Source organism: Protopterus annectens, chromosome 6.part0 (genome assembly GCF_019279795.1).
Source record: "Protopterus annectens isolate FY-2018-M chromosome 6.part0, PAN1.0, whole genome shotgun sequence".
Lineage (NCBI taxonomy): Eukaryota > Metazoa > Chordata > Ceratodontiformes > Protopteridae > Protopterus > Protopterus annectens.
Genome location: NC_056737.1, coordinates 38395218 through 38415029, shown reverse-complemented (window position 1 = coordinate 38415029; position 19812 = coordinate 38395218). Strand labels below are relative to the sequence as shown.

The following is a 19812-nucleotide window of genomic DNA, read 5'->3' as shown; positions in this document are numbered from 1 at the left end:
GCACAGTTAAGGCTCATATCCAACAAAAGCAGAAGGTTAAAATTCAGATTGGAAAGGGATAATGATGAAGCAAGGAAGAAGTTCAAGAAACAGAATAAGAGTGAGATTTTGGACTCAGATCCTTAGAGAGAATAACCACCATATATATCATTATGTTAATAAAGTAGCATAAAGTACTCTAAGAACTAAGTCAATATGAGAATGGAGAAAGAAGATTTTGCCAACAGTGATGACTGCAAGCAAGGTACAGAAAATAGGCAAGATGGGGTTTGAATTTACTGGTGAAATCTGGCAAAGGAGCCAAGATATTGGCACAAATGAGTCAAGCAGGATAGGTAACAAAATGGGTTGAGGCCAAGGAGACTTTTGGATTGCAAGCTGCTTTCCCTAACAGGGCTTGATCTCAGAGCACATGCAAAGAAAAAGGATATGGGAACTTTAAGTGAAATACCTTTTCTGGTAGAGTTTTTAGTGAATCTAGAAAAGAAGCAACTGTCAAAAAAAGGGATAATTAGTATGGCATACAAAATATTGCACGAAAACTGTAGGAATCAACCAGAGGAGGTTAGAAAAAAACTGAAGAGAGAGATTGGAAAAGCAATTTACAAGAGAACAACGGGAACACAAATGCATGCTTCCCAAGTATACAACCAAGTCCAGAAGGTTTAGGATCTCTGCTTAGAAGTGTTTTCATAGGTATTTTTATACCTCAAGCAAACTTCAAAGAAACATTCCTCAGGTAGATAGCAAATGTCAAAGGTGTGATGGAGAAGAAAGAAGCAACTGAGAACGTTTTAGGAGTGTAATGAGTTGGCAGATTTTAAAAATTCCCTAAGAGTACTCTATCAGAAATATTAGGGGAACTAATGGCTGTAAGTAAGGAAATTATGCTTTCAATATGGGTGGGGATACAGGACCTGAATTGCCTAGACATAGTAAGGCTTAAGTTTAATTATGTTGGCTACTAGAAAATCAAACTCTACACCAACTGTATTTGTGGTAGAGAATATTATAAAAGACACTAAAGAACTGGAAGATGGATCTTTAGAAAAGGGAAGGAACAAATTACAGAGAAGTAAGTGGAAATTGTGGGAACAATACAGTGCAATGAAAAAGTATTTACCCCCTTCCTGATTTCTTATTTTTTTGCACGTTTGTCACACTTAAATGTTTCAGATCATCAAACACATGTAAATATTAGACAAAGCTAACCCAATTAAACACAAAGTGCAGTCTTTAAGTGATGATTTTACTTAAGGAAAAAACTATCCAAACCTACATGGCCCTATGTGAAAAAGTAATTGCCCCCTAAACCTAATAATTGGTTGTGCCACCCTTAGCATCAACAGCTGCAATCAAGAGTTTGCGATAACTGGCAATGAGTCTTTCACATCGCTATTGAGGAATTTTGGCCCACTCTTCTTTGCAGAATTGTTTTAATTCAGCCATACTAGAGGGTTTCCGAGCATGAACCGCCTTTTTAAGGTCATGCCAGAGCATCTCAATAGGATTCAAGTCCGGACTTTGACTAGGCCACTCCAAAAACTTCATTTTATTTGTTTTTTTAAGCCATTCAGAGGTGGCCTTGCTGGTGTGTTTTGGATCATTGTCCTGCTGGAGAATCCAAGTGCGCTTCAGCTTGAGGTCACAAACTGATGGCCGGACATTCTCCTTCAGGATTTTCTGGTACAGAGCAGAATTCATGGTTCCATCAATCACAGCAAGTTGTCCAGGTCCAGAAGCAGAAAAGCAGCCCCAGACCATCACACTATCACCACCATGTTTGACTGCTGGCATGATATTCTTTTTCTGCAATGCTGTGTTACTTTTATACCAGATGTAAAAGATGCACAGCTCCCAAAAAGTTCAACTTTTGTTTCATCAGTCCACAGAATATTTTCCCAAAAGTCTTGAGGATCATCAAGATGCTTTTTTGGCAAAAGTGAGACAGGCCTTTATGTTCTTTTTGATCACCAGTGGTTTTCGCCTTGGAACTCTGCTGTGTGTGCCATTTTTGCCCAGTCTCCTTCTTATGGTTGAGTCATGAACACCGACCTTAACTGAGGCAAGTGAGGCCTGCAGTTCTTTAGATGTTGCTCTGGGTTCTTTTGTGACCTCTCAAATGAGTCGTCACTGCGCTCTTGGGGTAATTTTTGTAGGCAGCCACTCCTGGGAAGGTTCTCCACTGTTCCATGTTTTATCCATTTGTGGATAATTGCTCTCACCGTGGTTTGCTGGAGTCCCAAAGCTTCAGAAATGGCTTTGTAACCTTTTCCAGACTGACAGATGTCAATTACTTTGTTTCTCATGTGTTCCGGAATTTCTTTATATCGCGGTATGATGTCTTCCTTTTTGGGATCTTTTGGCCTACTTCACTTTGTCTGACAGGTTTCATTTAAGTGATCTCTTGATTCAACAGGTCCGGCAGTAATCAGGCCTAGGTGTGGCTAGTGAAATTGAACTCAGTTTTCCCAAAAATGTGATTAACCACAGTTAATTCATGATTTAATAAGGGGGGGCAATTACTTTTCCACATAGGGCCATGTAGGTTTGGATATTTTTTTTCCCTTAAATAAAATCATCACTTAAAACTGCATTTTGTGTTTACTTGGGTTATCTTTGTCTAATATGTCTAATATTTAAATTTGTTTGATGATTTGAAACATTTAAGTGCGACAAACATGCAAAAAAATAAGAACTCAAAAAGGGGGCAAATACTTTTTCACTGCACTGTTCATGCATAATAATGCTCAGGAAGAGGAGGAGTGAGATTTAAGTGAAGGCAGGAATTCAGTATTTTTTATAGTGTAGGACTGATGATAGTAGCAACGAAAATATGTATGAGGTATACTGTATTCAAATGTAAAACATTTTAAAAATTGTTTTCTTATCTGTTACTGTATGCTTGCATATGTCTTAAGTGATAAAGTAATAAAGTTGTTCAAAAAAAGGATTGGTCTCATGAGGGCCGAGTACAATGGAACAAGGACATATTTGGACAAAATGCCAAACCTCTGGTTATATGTTGCACAATGTAAGAATTTCCTTACTACAGTAGAGACATGATGGTCAAAGACCAAGTCACTGTCAGCGTGTGTTCCAAATCCCGAACATAGGGTCAACTCTTAGGGATGTATTATCAATGCAGTAACTTCCAGGGATAATCATCTTTCTGAAAAATAGTACTATGTATTTTCTGTCATTTGGTTTTGATTCAGGACTCTGCCACCAGTTATTAGTCAGCATTTTTGAGGGAGTCTGACTAGTTTGCGATAGTCTGTGAACTTGGTCAGCCAGAGGCCTCTGACACTGGCCGTGACTAAACAGAGTAGATGCCAAAAAGGAGCAGCCCAGCACTGAGCCCTGGGGGCCTCCACTAGTGGATGGCATTTTTTGGAGGTGGACTTACCTCTTCCGACTTAATTTGTGAACAAACTATCCAGTGGGTAACACAGGTATTTATAGCTAATTTCATGAGCTTATCTCCAATGCCTGAGTGAGGTATTGTGTAGAACTGTTTGGCTAGGTCAAAATCATGCTGCCCTCGTCCACTGCTTTGTTGAGCTTCTTGAAGTCCACCAGGTTACATTGGCATGACCTGCCCTACATGAAACCAACAGCCAATGTTCGAATATTTATGTCTTTATTTATCATGCTCATAATTATGCTTTCCATGGCTATACATATGACACTAGACAAGTGTATGGGTCAGTAGTTGCACAGGTCCATGGATGGACACCCTTTGTGTAGGGATAATAGCTGCAGTCCTCAATTCGCTTGGCACAAAGCCGGTTTGGAGGCTATGACTGAATAGTGCTTCTAGTGGGCCTGACAGGTCATGTTTCAAGCTATTAAGCAGGCATCTTGGGGTATTATGAGGTCCCACTGATGCAATGATTTTGGATATGGTGTGGGACGTCCCCACTCTGGGGCAGTAATCAAGGAGCCTGAAGCCTCACCACTGACACTGGAGAGGGATGTTCACTTGGAATACAAATGGATATACTCAGTATTTCCATATGCAGACCTCTGTGCATCAAGCACAATTTCCCTTAAGTGCACAGAGGGAACACAATCAGCCCGAGTCTGGATTTCTTTATAGCAGTCTCCCTCCAGAGCACCAATAAGGCTCCCCACTAGCACATTTACAGGGTTAAGTCCACAGTGGGGTATCCAAGCTAATTTCCCCAGCACCCTCTCTGTGAAATCAGTGCTTTGTGTCCCTGCTCCAAGTAGCTGACAAGCACACAGACTGTGAGATTTGGTTTTCACGTGCGTGTACAAGCACACACACACACCTGGGAAAGTCTGGCACAAATTTACCTGCTGTACCCACTTCTGCTCAGACTATAAGGTAGTTATCACTGACACCATACACTACAAAGCCAGCTACCCAAGGCTCTTGCAAGGGTACCCAATTATACTGAGTGAAATTAATATTAATACAAATGGTAATGTTGACCAAACAAGCCAGGCTTCAGGAGTGGCCACAGTGTCACCAATAGAAAAAAGTACTCTAAAAATTAAAATAGTCTCTAAAGGACCAGCCACAATAAAAAGATTAAGAATAAGAATTATTATAAAACATATTTAATCATAAGCTCAGTCACGTCTCTCTTCACATAGTCCAGACCACTGTGTCTCAAATCGTTCACACCAACACAGACTATGACGGAGTCACAACAGTACCTGTTGTTGACAGACTTGAGTGTATGTGTGATATGGCGTATCCTGTTACCTGACAGACAGCTGACAATGACCATTCCCTTATCCAGGCTGGTGAGAGGGACATCAGTGTTTTTCATGATCAAATCACCTATGACTAATATGTTTGATTTTGTGTTTTGCCGTAACAGTTTGACCAATGAGACACTGGTGCATGAGCTGCAAAGTGTTCTGCAGAGGAAGGATTATGTGTACCGTGCTTGTGCTGGTGGTTGGGAGGTCTCTGGTGTTTTGGTATGTTTCTGGGGAGGACCTCTGCATATGTAGGCATGTGTGATGTGGGTTGGGGTGGAGTACAAGTTGAGATGTGTACACTGGCAACCAGCTCATTGCCATATGTACTGACTGGTGTGTGAGACAGCATGGATTCAAGGTTCTTAATATAGCTGCATCTCTCACATGTTGCGTTTGTGTGGACTAGAAGTAAAGGGTTGTCAGTGGACATGAGGCAGTTGTTACACTGCCTCAGGATGCCCATGTCGAACAAGCTGGCTGGAGAAACTGTGGGAAATCGTCCGTCCATAGGGATAGGTAAATTTATATGATCAGGAAAAGTGATCACACTTAGGAGTGGCTAGTGGGTGAGTGGTGTGCTGGTACCTTTGAGGCTATGCTTAGTGCTCCACCTGATAGTACAGCAAGGCAGTGAGAAACCTCAAGAGGACCACAAGCAAAGTGCTAAAGGAAAATTTAACAAACAAAACATCTGCATCTATAAACAACAACGGCAACCACCACTATGTGGCAGTACATGTTAAAGCACTACACACAATTACAAATGCAGGGCTTAAATAAAACAAGAAAATAACCTTTTTAACTCAAACTATCCAATAAGAACACTCTCTGAGCTCTACTTCAAACACCCTTGATTAGATGGGACCCAGAACAGCACTCTCCTCACACAACGGTGCAGAAGGGCCTTCACCAATAAAGGTGGCTTAAAGTTGATGCTCAGAAGTTACAAAACAGATCCAGAAATATAAACTTATAACTGGGCAGTGCTACAGCTGAATTAGTACAGTGTACAGTAAAACATGACAAAAAATACTTCAGACAATTCAGACAGGCAGTGGAATGCAAATACAAATTAAAAGTGCAACATCAGATCAACAGGCACTTATAGTTAGTTGGAAGCAATGGATGCCTCAGATATTTCAGTATCTCAGTGAAGAGCTGGTTTTAATGAGTAAGTAATACCAATCAGTCTAGATTCAGCGAGTCGTCTGAATCTAACCTAGGCTATAAAATGCAGAAGTACTAGAAATTCAAAGTGCATACAGTCGCAGTCACTACCCATCCACTGACTGTGTAAATTACTCATGCTCAAACTCACCTGCCCAAAGGTTCCTTGCTTTCATTAACTCTAATACCCTGGGACCAGCTGGCTGATACCCCCACATGGACCACTGTGAGGTCCTCCCTGGTGAGATCTGACCACAAACTGGTCTCATTCGAAGTAGCTATCACACCTGACTCCCCCCCAGCAACAACTAAATTAAAAAACTTCTCCAAAGCAGATTATAACCTCCTATGGTATGGTATAAATAGCTTCACTGCACCTCCTCCCTCAGATGTAACTGGCAACTATGCTGAGCTTTACACCAATGCTTTATACAAACACCTGTAAACCTGCATTGACTCTGCCATACCTGATAGGACCAAAACAAGCTCTTCAAGATCAAACCTGCCTGGTGGACAACTGCCATTAACAGGCTTTACAATAAGAGAAATAAATTGCTGTCTAACAGTAAGAGGAAGTGAGCCCTCCTAAACTGGAAACACTCCCTCCTAGGTTTAAACTAGCAAATAAGACTTCTCATGAAGTCCTCCAAAGCAAACTATACCCTGGGCGCTCTGATGTCGGGGAGGGGGCGACCTCAGCCGACCCCGGACCCAGACTTTGGAATCCGGCCGACCGAAGGGCTGCCTGAGGCAGGACAACCCATATGCGATGACTGCAGATGCATCCTTGAAGGACATCTACTTAACAGAGCAAGGCAAGATGCAGTAGGTGAGGGATCCTTTTATGTCAGGTTCCGAGAAACAGACTTCCCTGAGATTTTTGTCTCACAAAATATTAAAACATTATTTCAGTACAGAATGACATCACATGCATCTGGTCATCTGACTTCTTTTTCCCATGCAACCCTCCCATTGCTAGACACTGCCAGGACTTAGCATCTACATGTCAATAATACACACATAAAAGCATTTCTCAGATCTGGTGCAGCTTCTAAAAGTGATAAAACAATTACAGACATCTACTCCTACAGAGACTAACAAACCATGCTTCTTACAGACATTGCATCTCTGGCTTCATTCAAAACTCTGACATATCTTTACGGCCTAGGCCCAGTAATTTAATTTCTTACTATTTTCACAGTAGTGCCTTCTGTGTGGAGTCTGCATGTCCTCCCCGCGGTTGGGTCGGCGTTCAAAAGATATGCATAAATGGGCGCGCCTTCACTGAAGGTTGAACGTCAAGCGGGCACCTTGGCGTTTGTGAAAATCTACTGCCAATCATTAGCGGACCGGAGTTCCACTGTGGTGACCCCTAACTGGGAAAAGCCAAAAGACAACAACTATTTCCACAGTTAGCTGGTGCTGAGCTTAACCTCCGCTGCTTCCAATAACCTCTTTTAACATATATATATATATATATATATATATATATATATATATATATATAAAATTGAGTTACAATACAGTCGGCCCACTGTTAGTACATTTTTAACACAAGCAACTTTACCGATCCATTTTCAGCACAAGCATCTGTACAAATCAGTTTGATATTCAAACCTATAATTCTTTTCTAAATTCCAGCTTGCTGTGCTAGCATATGTTACACATCCACTGCCCTACTTTTCCTGGCATAGCTGACAATACCTCACATCTTCACAGAGAGTACAATGAGAACCTGTTCCCTCGTGATAGTTGGGGAACTTTCTTGATAGGTGTCTGGGAGGGAAGGTAGGGTAAAACTGACACATAATATATCGACCAGTAGTTTTGCTAAATCCACCAACTTGGTATCAGTGGTTCCAACTACAATTAATTCAGCACATTGTTGTGCACTGCCTTTCAGGTTTCAAACACAGCTGAAAAATGCCTTGTAGTTGTCCTTAGCCTGAGAAGCTACTTTACCTTAAACTTGGCTTTGGTAGACTTAATTAGTCCCTTGAGTTATTTAGTTTGATGAATGAGTTCTTACCTTACTGGGCATTACACTACATATTTTTGGTCATAATTTTCCACCTTTTGTTATACAACCTACTGATGTTAGAATTCCATCAGGTGGCTCTTTTTTTGTGTGTTACTTTGAGTAGGTACTGCTGCCTCTATGTAGCTGTACACATGATTGTAAAATGACTGTAAAGGGTTTTTGTGAACAACTTCACATAGGCAGCCGTGTTCCCTTGGTTTGGAGGAGGGGACCTGACTTGATCAGTAATTCCTTTTTAATGATCAAACAGCAGCAAGGGTGAATAACTTTCATCCACAAATGGCCTTCACACCTATCAGTTTCAGTGATTTTATGGCCTACGCACATCTCAGTTCTGACAGTGATAAAAAAAAAAAAAAAAATGATCACAATAAAAATATTCCAAATTGCTTCACACAAATATACCTTAAACATTCAAAATCAGAGTAATGACTGCTAAATGTAAGCAAACGATAGAAAGGTTAGTCATTTGCATTAAGAAGGAATTACAGCCACTGTTCTGACTATGTCTCAGATGCCTGGTGGTAAAAATAAGTTCATAAATTAGTAAATTAAAATGCCAGATCATTGCTGCTAGAAGAATACAATACAAGCCTTTACAACAAACCAAACCACACAAGCACAGTGCAACCCGTCACAACAAACATGAACACAGATGTGACCAACTCAATACTACTATCATAATACACCCAGATAATTCAAAAACTTGCTACTAATACTACTACTACTGATCACTACCTTTTACTGCTGAAGTCCTGTGAAATAGCAAATTTGAAAATTAAAGTTAAAAGCAACGCAGTATAGAGAGACTTAAGTTCTTTCACATGCCAATTACCCATGTGAAAGAGAGTTGGTTCTGCAGTAGGTACAAGAACAAATTCTGTGTCCAGTTTTATAAAAATAAATTAAATAGATGCAATGGTGCGTTTTAAATAGTTTTAGCTCAGCGTATCTATTTGAAATAATCCACCAGTAAGACAAATGAAATCTACAGTCATATGTTCTACCTGAAAAATTCTGCAGCCATTCAACTTTCAGATTATTTTTTTTCTCCATTTGCCAATTCAAAATGAGATATTTCATTAACAGGCAAGTACTGAAAGCTGGCAGGAACATAACATAATAACCCTTTGTTTTCCCAAATGGGAAAAACAAGAATGGGGCAATACGGTCATGCTGCATTTAATGCAAGCTGAAGCACAGTTGGGACTGACAATGTTAACAGAGTAAGTCATTATTAACTACGAGTGGTAATATTTGTAAAATGAACTAAGACACTATTTGGTTTCAAATCAAACAATGTCGACATAAGCTGTATTTCTGCAGACTGTGTATGAGACTGCCAGAATGTCCACCTAGATGCACACGGACTCAGTCCAAGAACTCATCATTCTGGTGCACCTGCATTTTAAAAACTATACGTATATGAGCAGACTTTGTACACCTACTGACACACATGTAAGGGATGTCGAGCTGGGGGTTGAACCTCTGCAAAAAAAAAAAAAAAATGTTTATAATGCAATTTTCACTCAGAAGACAGTGGACACTAAAGTGCAATACCAGAAGGAATGGTGGAATGTAGCTAACACAGAGGTTTGGAGATGTCTCAGAATGAGGAAGAAAGGATGGGAAAGAGGAAGTAGAATGACTGAACCAACATTCAGCAGAGACAAAACCTGCACTCATTCGTCTGTTACCATGTTCTTTGTGTTCACACTTCCAGGGTACAGGTGCCAAATTTCCTACTACTTCAGTAATGCTCAAAATTTCATTCTGCATCACAGTACATATAACTTATTAATCACCAGTCATTCCTCACTACACTTTTACATTGAGTATCCATCCCATAATGAACTAAAAAGTCTCCATTTAGACATAAAAAACAGCTGTGGCACAAATTATCAGTCCTGTATCAAGGGGAAGCTGCTCTTGAAAGGCACAATAAAACATGCAAGTTACACTACATAAGTACACAAATGGAGTATTAACAAATAATGTAAAAAAAAAAAAAAAAAAAAAAAAAAAAAAAAAAGCCTTACCTCCTGGACTTCCTTCATCCTGGTAGAAAGGTGTTTTCACTACTGGAGAGGTGAGAAAAGAATGTTCTAGCAACTGCTTAGTGGTCCATCGCTCTCTGTCTTCTAAACAAACACACCTGCCAACAAAAATTATGTTAAAAAAACAAAAAAGGAGGACTGAAAAACGGACAAAAATAGCAAACTACAGCAATGTACAAAAGAAAAACAAAATAACAAAATGCTGGATCTCACTCGCCAAAAATGCCACAGTCATAAAAACACACAGAGCTTTCAGAATAACTATCCAGTATATTCTTATGAATATATATATATATATATATATAAACATATATATATATAAATACATATATAGATAGTATATTCTAACTATGTATATCTGTATTTATATTATTATTATTAGGTGTGCATACTTTTAACTTAGCTAGCTTCATGATTGGCTGACTTATTCATGTGACTATAAAAGAAAGATGGGTGCATGTGCTTGGTTTTAAACACCGATGAAGGGTTATCCCAAAAGCTCTCTGTTTTTAAGACTAACAAATTTTTGGCAAGCGAGTTCCAGTGTATTTGTTTTTCTTTTGAGCAAAAATTATGTTCTCAGTCTCAATGAACTTAAACAGCATTTCCAATTACTGGATTCAATAAGAAGTGCATTCTGTTTGATCTGTCCTCTATAACTTTCAGGTAATATGTACAAAAAAATCTGAGTGTTATGTGCACTCAGACAATGTCCCCCCACCTTTCCTCCTCACACAAACAGTTCTAGGAGATGCAGATAAAGGAAGAAAAAAAAAAAAAAAAAAAAAGAGTAACATATTTTGTATCTATTATTTTGCCACACACATGCTCCAATGTCTCATCTTGATCCCCAAGAGATTTTTTTATTCCTTTCCCTTCCCACTTAGTCCACACCCCCTAATTCTCTTCTTTCCTCACTTATACAGACTGATACCTTTCTCTTTATAGCCTCCCCTTTACCCTGCAACTGCATCACACATCAGAAAGTAGTGTTGTGTAAAGGCTTACCATAAAAGTAGATGTCCTCCTCCTCAATGCTGCACTACTCATAATATTAAGATCCCCTGCGTAGGACACCCTGATGTCTGGATAGTATACTAAAGCCAAAAGTTGCTTTAAGGTATGCTGTATGTCACACGTATGCTCCTTTCATAGTGTAGGGGATAAAGATGACATCTGGACGTACCATCCTCATAACTGAAAGCTCCAGTAGGAATGCCAGTCCAAGGTAAACCAAGAGGTAACCAATACAGCCAGGAGACAAACTGAGCAGGGAGGGAGTGAATACTGCAAAAGTGAATAGGACAGCTACCGTTATGGTAAGATTTTACACAACTGTGCTATGTCCTTCCATTTCACTGCTGCGGTATTCATAACATTAGGGAGAGTGCCAAAGCTCAAGAAGACACTTGGGAGGAGGTAGGACCAGCAGAGCTCTCTAGGAAGCCATGAAGGATGGCCCTAGCAAAACCAGCTCTAGCTTTGAAAATTCCATTCAACTTGTACTGCTTGTTAAAGGTATGCACAGAAAAGTCCAAGTAGCTGCTTCACGAACAGAGTATCCAAACCCTTAAAAAAAGCACCAGAAGCCACAGTTCTAGTAGAATGAGCCTTTACAGAATAAGGATGGCTCTTACTATGAGAAGAATAACAAAAAGAAATAGGTTTCGACATCCAAGAAGAAATGGTCTGCTTGGATACAACTAATCCCAAGGACCGAGGATGAAAGGAAACAAACAGCTGATCAGATTTCCTAATAGTTTTACTCTAATCCAAATAAAATTTGAGTTGTCTATACACATCCAATGTGTGCAGCACCTTCTCACTACAAGATTGTGAAGAAGGAAAAAAGTGGGCAGATGAAAAGACTGATTAAGGGATAACTCATTAACGACCGTGGGCATAAAAGAAGGACCAAAACAGGAGGACAAGCCAAAAGGGCTTGGAGCTCAGACACATGTCTGGCAGAAGTAAGGGCTAACAAACGAACAGTCTTCCAACAGCAATGCTGCAAGAAAGCTGAGGCTGCAGGCTCAAAATGAGCCAGAGTCGATTTCTCCAAAACAAAATTAAGATCCCAGGGTGGACGAACAGGTTTCCTGGGAGGCCTCCTATGAAGGACACCTTTAAGAAATTGTTTAGCTTCAAATCTAGAAGCTAGAGGAGGAGATAAAGGCAGACAAGCAGAGAAAGCTGATATGGGCCTTAACAGAAGAATAAGTCAACCCAGCATTAAAGCAATTCACACAAATAAGAGAGCACCAAAGAAACATCCACAGAAAGTGGATCCAGGTTACAAGAAAGACACCAAACAGAAAACCTCTTCTATTTGGATAAGTAGGATTTCCTCGTATTGGGTTTCCTGGCCTCCTGCAGAACTGTAAGCATGTCCTCAGAAAAAATGGTGTCTGTGGAATCAAAATCCTATCACCCACAGAGTCAGATGAGGAGTGGACAGATGGGGATGGATGAGAGATCACTTGTCTTGTGGGAGTAGGTCCACCATGTGAGGTAAACTTGTGATGACTGCCCTTGTCTAAATGCAGAACAGGAGGGAACCAATGCTGTCTCAGCCAAAAGGGAGTCAATAACAAGATTTTTTTTTTTGGGGGGGGGGCATCCTGCTGAATTTTGAACAGGACTTTTGGAATGAAAGGAGGGGGAAGGAAAGCATAAAGAAACATCCCCTTCCGAGAAAAAAGAGAGGGCATCCACATTCCACACCTGAGAACTTGGGACTCTGGCACCAAATAGAGGAAGATGCCTGTTCAGAAGGGAGGCAAAATATCTATTTGAGGAGTACCCCACTGGTGGAAAAAATTATTTATTTATTTTACATTTGTTTACCGGGAAAGTCCGACTGGGCAGAGCCCATTTTCAGAGGAGGCCCAAGGAGAAAAGCTCCAGTATAGTAACAATTACATAAGAAACTATATTATAGTGATAAGACAATTATACAATTTTATATAGTGAGAATACTTGTACAATGATAAAAAAAAAAAAAACATGCATGGCAGAAATCACACAATTTAAACAACTTCAGTAGAGTAAGAATTGGATAATTGTTTAGTTCTATATGGAGTAGATCAAAGACACTTGTAGCTACACCTGATTTACTCCTATTTACAAGTGTACATATACATAGCTGTAGAGTGCAGACTTAGTTATGAATACTTATTACAATTAAAGGTAGGAGTTACTTTACACACATTTATGTTAGCTGAGTCAAGTGATTTAGTAAAAGAGGCGAGACAGTTAGGAGGAAGGGAGTGAAAAGACAGAATGAGTGATATGGAGAAGAGGGGAGCTTAGATAAGATGTGTTTATTTAGTGATCAGGAGAGAGGCAGAAGGATGAAATGATTTAGAGAGAGAAATGCATGACAGTTGCTTTGAGGATGGGGATTGGGATCAATAGCTATTTTTTTGTTATCCTGGTGCAGCAAAGCCAGGAGTCTGATAAATAGTGTTTGAGATGATTTTTAAATTGAGTTAAGTTGCTAAGGGTTCTGACAGTGTAGGGTAGAGCATTCCAGATTTTTGCAACATAGCTTAAATATAGGGAGTCCCCAGAACTATCGGTAGATTTGGTAACTTGTAATAGTAATTTATTTGTTGATCGAAGTACAAGTTTATTGGAATAAGGCTGAATTGTATTTAGGAGAGCAGGTATTTTATCTGGGTAACTGAGTAGTTTGTGAACCATGGTTAACTGATTGTAAGTCAGGAAATGAGGAAATTCTAGCCATGACAGTTTTCTTAGGGGGAGGCAGTGGTGTGCCCTACGTGAAGAGTCTGTGGCGATGTTTGCTACTTTATTATAGCATGTTTCTAGTTTGTCTAGCCATGTCTTTTACCAGATGGTAAGAACTGAAGAGACAAAGGGGGAGAGTTGATAAGAGATGCGTTCTGGCTATGGCTAGTCTAGAAAGTACAGTTGTGTACACTTGCCATAAATGTAGATGTTCGAGTGTATTCACTGTTGCAGTCATCACACTTGGGTTAACTGTCTGCATGTAGCCCTCAGTTGGCCCGAATACCAGAGACTTGTATTTCTGTGTCGGATGCTGTCAGTCCAGGACTGACGTCAGGGGGTATAAAAACAGGCACCTGACGCCATTACATCAGTTTTTCTTGCCCCAAATATCAGGAGCCCTCCCAAATAGGGAGCTAAGTTATGGTGGGGAAAACACCACCAATAAAAAGTAAATACCAATACCAATACCCCTGAAAGGGGTGAGTAATAGCCATAGAGAGGAGACAGAGAAAAAACAGGAGGCTGGAGGGAGGGAAAAGTACAGTTTTGTACCTACCATAAATGTAGATGTCCGATAGACATGCAACTGCAGTCATAAAGTACAGTTTTGTACCTACCATAAATGTAGATGTTCGAGGATCCACATTGCTGCAGTCCTAACTATTGGGTAGTCCGCTGTCCAGTCGGCCCGAATACCAAAGTATATGGCTGACGTTGGTCACGGCGCATTAGCCTGACGTCAGTACGTCAGGGTACTAATGCGCATGACCAACGCCATATCCTCAGTCTTTTCTTGCCCCAGATGTCAGAAGACCCTAAAAAGACAAGGCCAAAACCAAAACACACCAAACATACCTGCACCAAAAACATATACAATATATACAAAGGTACCAGAATATAATCTCACCTACACAACCACCCCTAAACACAGAGGGGAAGGAGGGAGGGTAAATTGGACTGCAGCAATGTGGATCCTCGAACATCTACATTTATGGTAGGTACAAAACTGTACTATGTTCTTCATTCCACATTGCTGCAGTCCTAACTATTGGGTAGAATCCCAAAGCAGAGGTAAGGGAGGCTGGCAAATCATAAGGAAGCAGGAGCTGATAACATGCCTTGCAAAATAGCTGTGGCAAAACCAGCCCTAGACTTAGAGTAGAGAGGAAGGTGGTAATGCTTAGAGAAAGTATGCACTGAACTCCAAGTAGCTGCCTCCAAAATATCCTTAGTTGCCACCCCCCTTAGAAATGCTGTTGAAGTGGCAGTAGCCCTAGTGGAATGAGGCCTAATCCCAGCTGGAATCTCTTTGCCATGATGGGAATAACAAAAAGCAATGCAAAACCCAATCCACCTAGAAATAGTTTGTTTTGACACAGGCTTGCCCTGCGAACTCAAAGCAAAAGAAACAAACAACTGCTGAGATGTTCTAAAATCCTTAGTCCTGCTTAAAAAATAACGCAATTGCCTGTGTACATCTAAAGTGTGCAAAATCTGTTCCCCTTTATTTTGGGGATCTGCATAGAAAGTAGGCAAATGAATAGTTTGGTTTAAAGCCACACTAGAAACCACCTTAGGCATAAAGGAAGGATTAGTACGTAATGATACCCTATCCTTATGAAAAATCAAAAAAGGCTCAACCGCCATAAGGGCCTGTAACTCAGAAACCCTTCTTGCAGAAGTAATGGCCAACAAAAAAGCAGTCTTCCATGACAAGTATTTCAGGTCAGCAGTAGCTGCAGGCTCAAAAGGTTGTAGAGTAAGTTTCTCCAACACAAAATTGAGATCCCAAGCAGGAGTAGGAGCTCTACGTGGGGGTCTTATATTCTTTGCCCCCCTAAGAAATTGCTTGAATAAAGGATGTGAAAACAATGGGAAGTCACAATCATAGTGAGCTGAAATTGCTGCAGCATGAATCTTAATGGAAGAGAAAGACAAACCTTTGTCCAATAACTCAGTAAGATATTAAAGAGCCACACTCAAATTAGGCTCCGAAATCTCCAAATTCTGTGCCGCAGTCCAAAATAAAATCTTCTGGCTTCCATCATCACCTTTAAAACTTGTTGAGGAAGTTGAGACCTGCTGTCTTTCAAAACAGAATATGCCAGGCTGTTAGATGAAGAGTTTGAAGCTTGACATTGAGCAGATGACCGTCCCTCTGAGACAATAGATGTGGAATCAAGGGTAAAGGCCATGGAGGCTTCCTTACCAGACTCCTCAGTAATGGGTAGCAGTGCTGCCGAGGCCAATCTGGAGCTATTAAAATCATCCTTGGCTTGTCTTGTCTGACCTTTAGAAGCACCTTTGGGAGAAGAGGCAGAGGTGGAAAAGCATACACATGAAGATTTTTCCAACTGAAAGAAAGAGCATCCACTTGCCAAGCTGTGTGATGAAATCCCTTCGTGCAAAACTTTGGCAGCTGGTGGTTTAGTGGAGAAGCGAACAGATCTATGTCTGGAGTTCCCCATGACACTGTCAATTTCTGAAATACATGAAGATCCAGTTTCCACTCGTGGGGATCCATGATTTGTCTGCTTAACACATCTGCTAAGGAGTTCTGTGCTCCCGGCAGAAACCTTGCCTGAAGAGTTAGTTGCAAGCTGAGCGCAGTCTCCCATAAAATCATTGCTTGCCTGCACAAGGGGTAAGAATGTGTTCCCCCTTGTTTGTTGATGTACCACATGACAGTTGTGTTGTCTGTTAGAATCAACACCTGCCCTGGAAGAAGTAACTCCTTGAAAGCCATTAATGCAAACTGGACTGCTAACATCTCTTTCATGTTGATATGTAGATGCTGTAGTCTGGCAGGCCACTTGTCTTGTATCCACTTTCCATCTAGATGAGCTCCCCAAGCAATGTCTGAGGCATCTGTCGTTAGAATCTGACTTGCCTCTGGCCGGGTCACAGAGAGTCCCTTGTTTAGGTGACATTCCTGAGCCCACCACAAAAATTCCTTTTGAATGCAAGGTATTATTTGAATGACAGTGTCCAAATCCTGGCAGTGCTGTGTCCATAGATTTTTGAGATACCATTGTAGCTTCCTCATATGCAGTTTGGCATTGGGAAGCACCAGAATACAAGATGCCATGAACCCTAAGGCTTGAAGGACTGTCCCTGCAGTCAGCCCGGACTGAAGAGATAAGTGATGGAAGTAACTGGAAAGATTCTTTTGTTTGTCCGGGGTTAGAAAGGCCATCTGGGCTGCTGTATTCAGTCTCACACCCAGAAAGCACATGTCTTGAGAGGGTACTAGACTGGACTTTATTTCGTTCACAGAATACCCTAGGCATCTTAGCACTGCTATGACATATTCCAAATGCTGTAGAAGATCTTCCTTTTCTTGAGCCAGAATCAGGCAGTCGTCCAAGTAAGGATAGATTTGAATTCCTTTTAACCTGAAGTAAGCTATCACTGGAGCCAGAACCTTTGTGAATACTCTGGGCGCAGTAGATAAGCCAAAGGGCAATGCAGAGAACTGATAATGAGAATTTCCAGCTCGAAAACGCAGATACTTGCTGCAACTTAGTAGTATAGGCACATGAAGGTAAGCTTCCTTGAGATCTAAAGTTACCATCCAGTGATCTTTGCCCCTGAAGTAAGCTATCACTGGAGCCAGAACCTTTGTGAATACTCTGGGCGCAGTAGATAAGCCAAAGGGCAATGCAGAGAACTGATAATGAGAATTTCCAGCTCGAAACGCAGATACTTTCTGCAACTTAGTCGTATAGGCACATGAAGGTAAGCTTCCTTGAGATCTAAAGTTACCATCCAGTGATCTTTGCCCAGCAGAGGTAAAAGCTGTTGTAGCGTCAACATTTTGAACTTTAGAATGTCCAGATAAGTGTTGAGGATAGATAAATCCAAAATTGGTCTCCACATGTTCCCCTTCTTTGGTACTAGGAACAGGCGAGAAGAAAATCCTAGGCCCCTTTCTGGCACAGGAACTGACTGAATGGCTCCTATTTGGAGTAACAGAGAAATTTGTTTGCGAGCCGCTGTTCTTTGTAGAGGAGGAATGTCTGGCATGCCTTTGAAAGGAGGCAAGGTATGGAAATAAAACCTGCAACCGTGGTGAATGATATCCAGAACCCATTTGTCTTGGGTAATTAAATCCCAATTGTCTGTGAAAAGAGACAGTCTTCCTCCTAGAGGTGCCGCCAGGCGAGAAGGTACTGGCAGCTGAAAAGGCAGGTCAGTGGGTCTGCTTACGAAAGGACAGACCCCTGTCCTCACCAGAAGTCTGAGCAGGTGAACTCCCTGTTCTAGGCCTAAAAGAACCTTGAGCTCTGCCCCTACCACGTGTAGACCTACCCCTAGACTGGGAATCATAAGCAGGATAAGTCCACCCCTTAGTAGGCCAATTTCTACTAAACTTCGGAGGCTGCACCTGCAAAAAATCCTTAACAGTGTGCATAGACTTAGCCTTGTCCTCCATTGTCTTTAAAACTGCATCCACAGGCGAACCAAACAACACATCAGACTGTAAAGGAGCATCCAAAATCCTTGTCTTAACATGCTCAGCTAAGTTCTGATCTCTCAACCAGGCGTGCCTACGAAGAACAGAACCAGTGGCAGCCACCCTGGAGGAGGCCTGCACAGCATCAAAACCACATTGCAAGGAATGTTTACCCACTTGTTCAGACACATGAACTAAATCCTGCAACTCTTTACACTCAATACCTTCCGCCAGAGCATCCACCTTAGATTTCAACTGTGAAAGAAGATAATTCTGATATTTTAACATGTGAAACTGACAATTCAACGCCCTCATGGCTAAAGCGGAAGAAGTATACACTTTCTTTCCCCATCTATCCAAAGCCCTTGCCTCTTTATCAGGAGGGACAGGATTTTTAACAACTGAGGCCTTCACCCACATTCAGAACAGGAGGTATAGCTAAAGGCCTATGCTGGGGTAAAAACAAGAATTCCCTAAGCCTTTTCCTGGAATCAGAGAAATCTTGACCTTCCCATTTAAAATGCTCCCTCATGGAATGCAGAGTCTCTGAAAAATGAAAAATCCTCAGGAGGAGAAGCTGAAGGAGTAGAATCATCCACATCAGAATCAGAGTAAGGAGGGTACTCCTGCAAGTCTTCAGCCGAAGACTCAGAAGCCTCCGAGCATTGCTCAAAACTCTCCAACTCAGGTTCCACCCTAGGCCTCTTATCAGGAGGGGGCAAAGAACCCCTAATCATAGTAATCAAATCCTCTGCCATTTTAAGCATATGTTTCTTAGGCAAAGACCCTGAAGCACTAGGAGAAACCCCCACTGAAGCAAAACTTGGCCTGCCCCTCAAAGAAGCCTTGGAAACAGAAGGGGAGGCTCTAACCACCTTAGGAAGAGAAGGAAGAACAGCCACCTGAGAAGCCCCCTCAGCCTGGCCTACTTCCTGAGAGGATACATCCTGTAACAGTAAAGTCTCTCCCTGAGACTCCAAAGAAACACCTGGCAAAACCTCCGGCTCCAGTGAGCCCTCTAAAGAACCGACGTCTGGGACTGTCGGTTCTTCCACTCTAGGCTTTGCTGTTTGCGTTTTTTTAGCCGAAGCCGGCGTCGGAGCATCCGACGGCATTTTATAATTACAACGCTTCCCAAACACTAACCTGGCACAGTCTAACCTTCTCTTAATAGTGTGTTTGTTAAATCTAGCACAAGAGCGGCATCCAACAACGTCGTGCTCAGGCCCTAAACAAGGTATACACAAAGTATGGTAATCCCTATGAGGTATCTGTTTCCCACAAGAAATACAGTTATTCACTTTTTCTGACATCCGGTTAAATACTGAGGCAAGAAAAACCAAAATATTCCCCAACGGGGTACTTAGCCAACTTTGATTCGGTCTGAAACTCTGGCTTCAGAAACTTTCAGAACGCCAACCTGCACTCGCAAAATTGCTTCTGCATCGGACCATGCGGCAAAAAAGACTGAGGATATGGCGTTGGTCATGTGCATTAGTACCCTGACGTACTGACGTCAGGCTAATGCGCCGTGACCAACGTCAGCCATATACTTTGGTATTCGGGCCGACTGGACAGCGGACTACCCAATAGTT

General features: G+C 41.4%; 1 protein-coding gene across 3 annotated transcripts in view; it reads right to left on the bottom strand.

The window, feature by feature from the left end:
• EIF2AK4 (eukaryotic translation initiation factor 2 alpha kinase 4) overlaps positions 1-19812 on the bottom strand; it is a 3701979-nt gene that overhangs the window by 2804737 nt on the left and 877430 nt on the right. For all 3 annotated transcript variants that reach the window (XM_044073832.1, XM_044073831.1, XM_044073833.1), the window contains one exon: positions 9988-10103. In XM_044073832.1, the coding sequence (XP_043929767.1) occupies positions 9988-10103 (116 nt within the window). The remainder of the gene's footprint in view (positions 1-9987; positions 10104-19812) is intronic.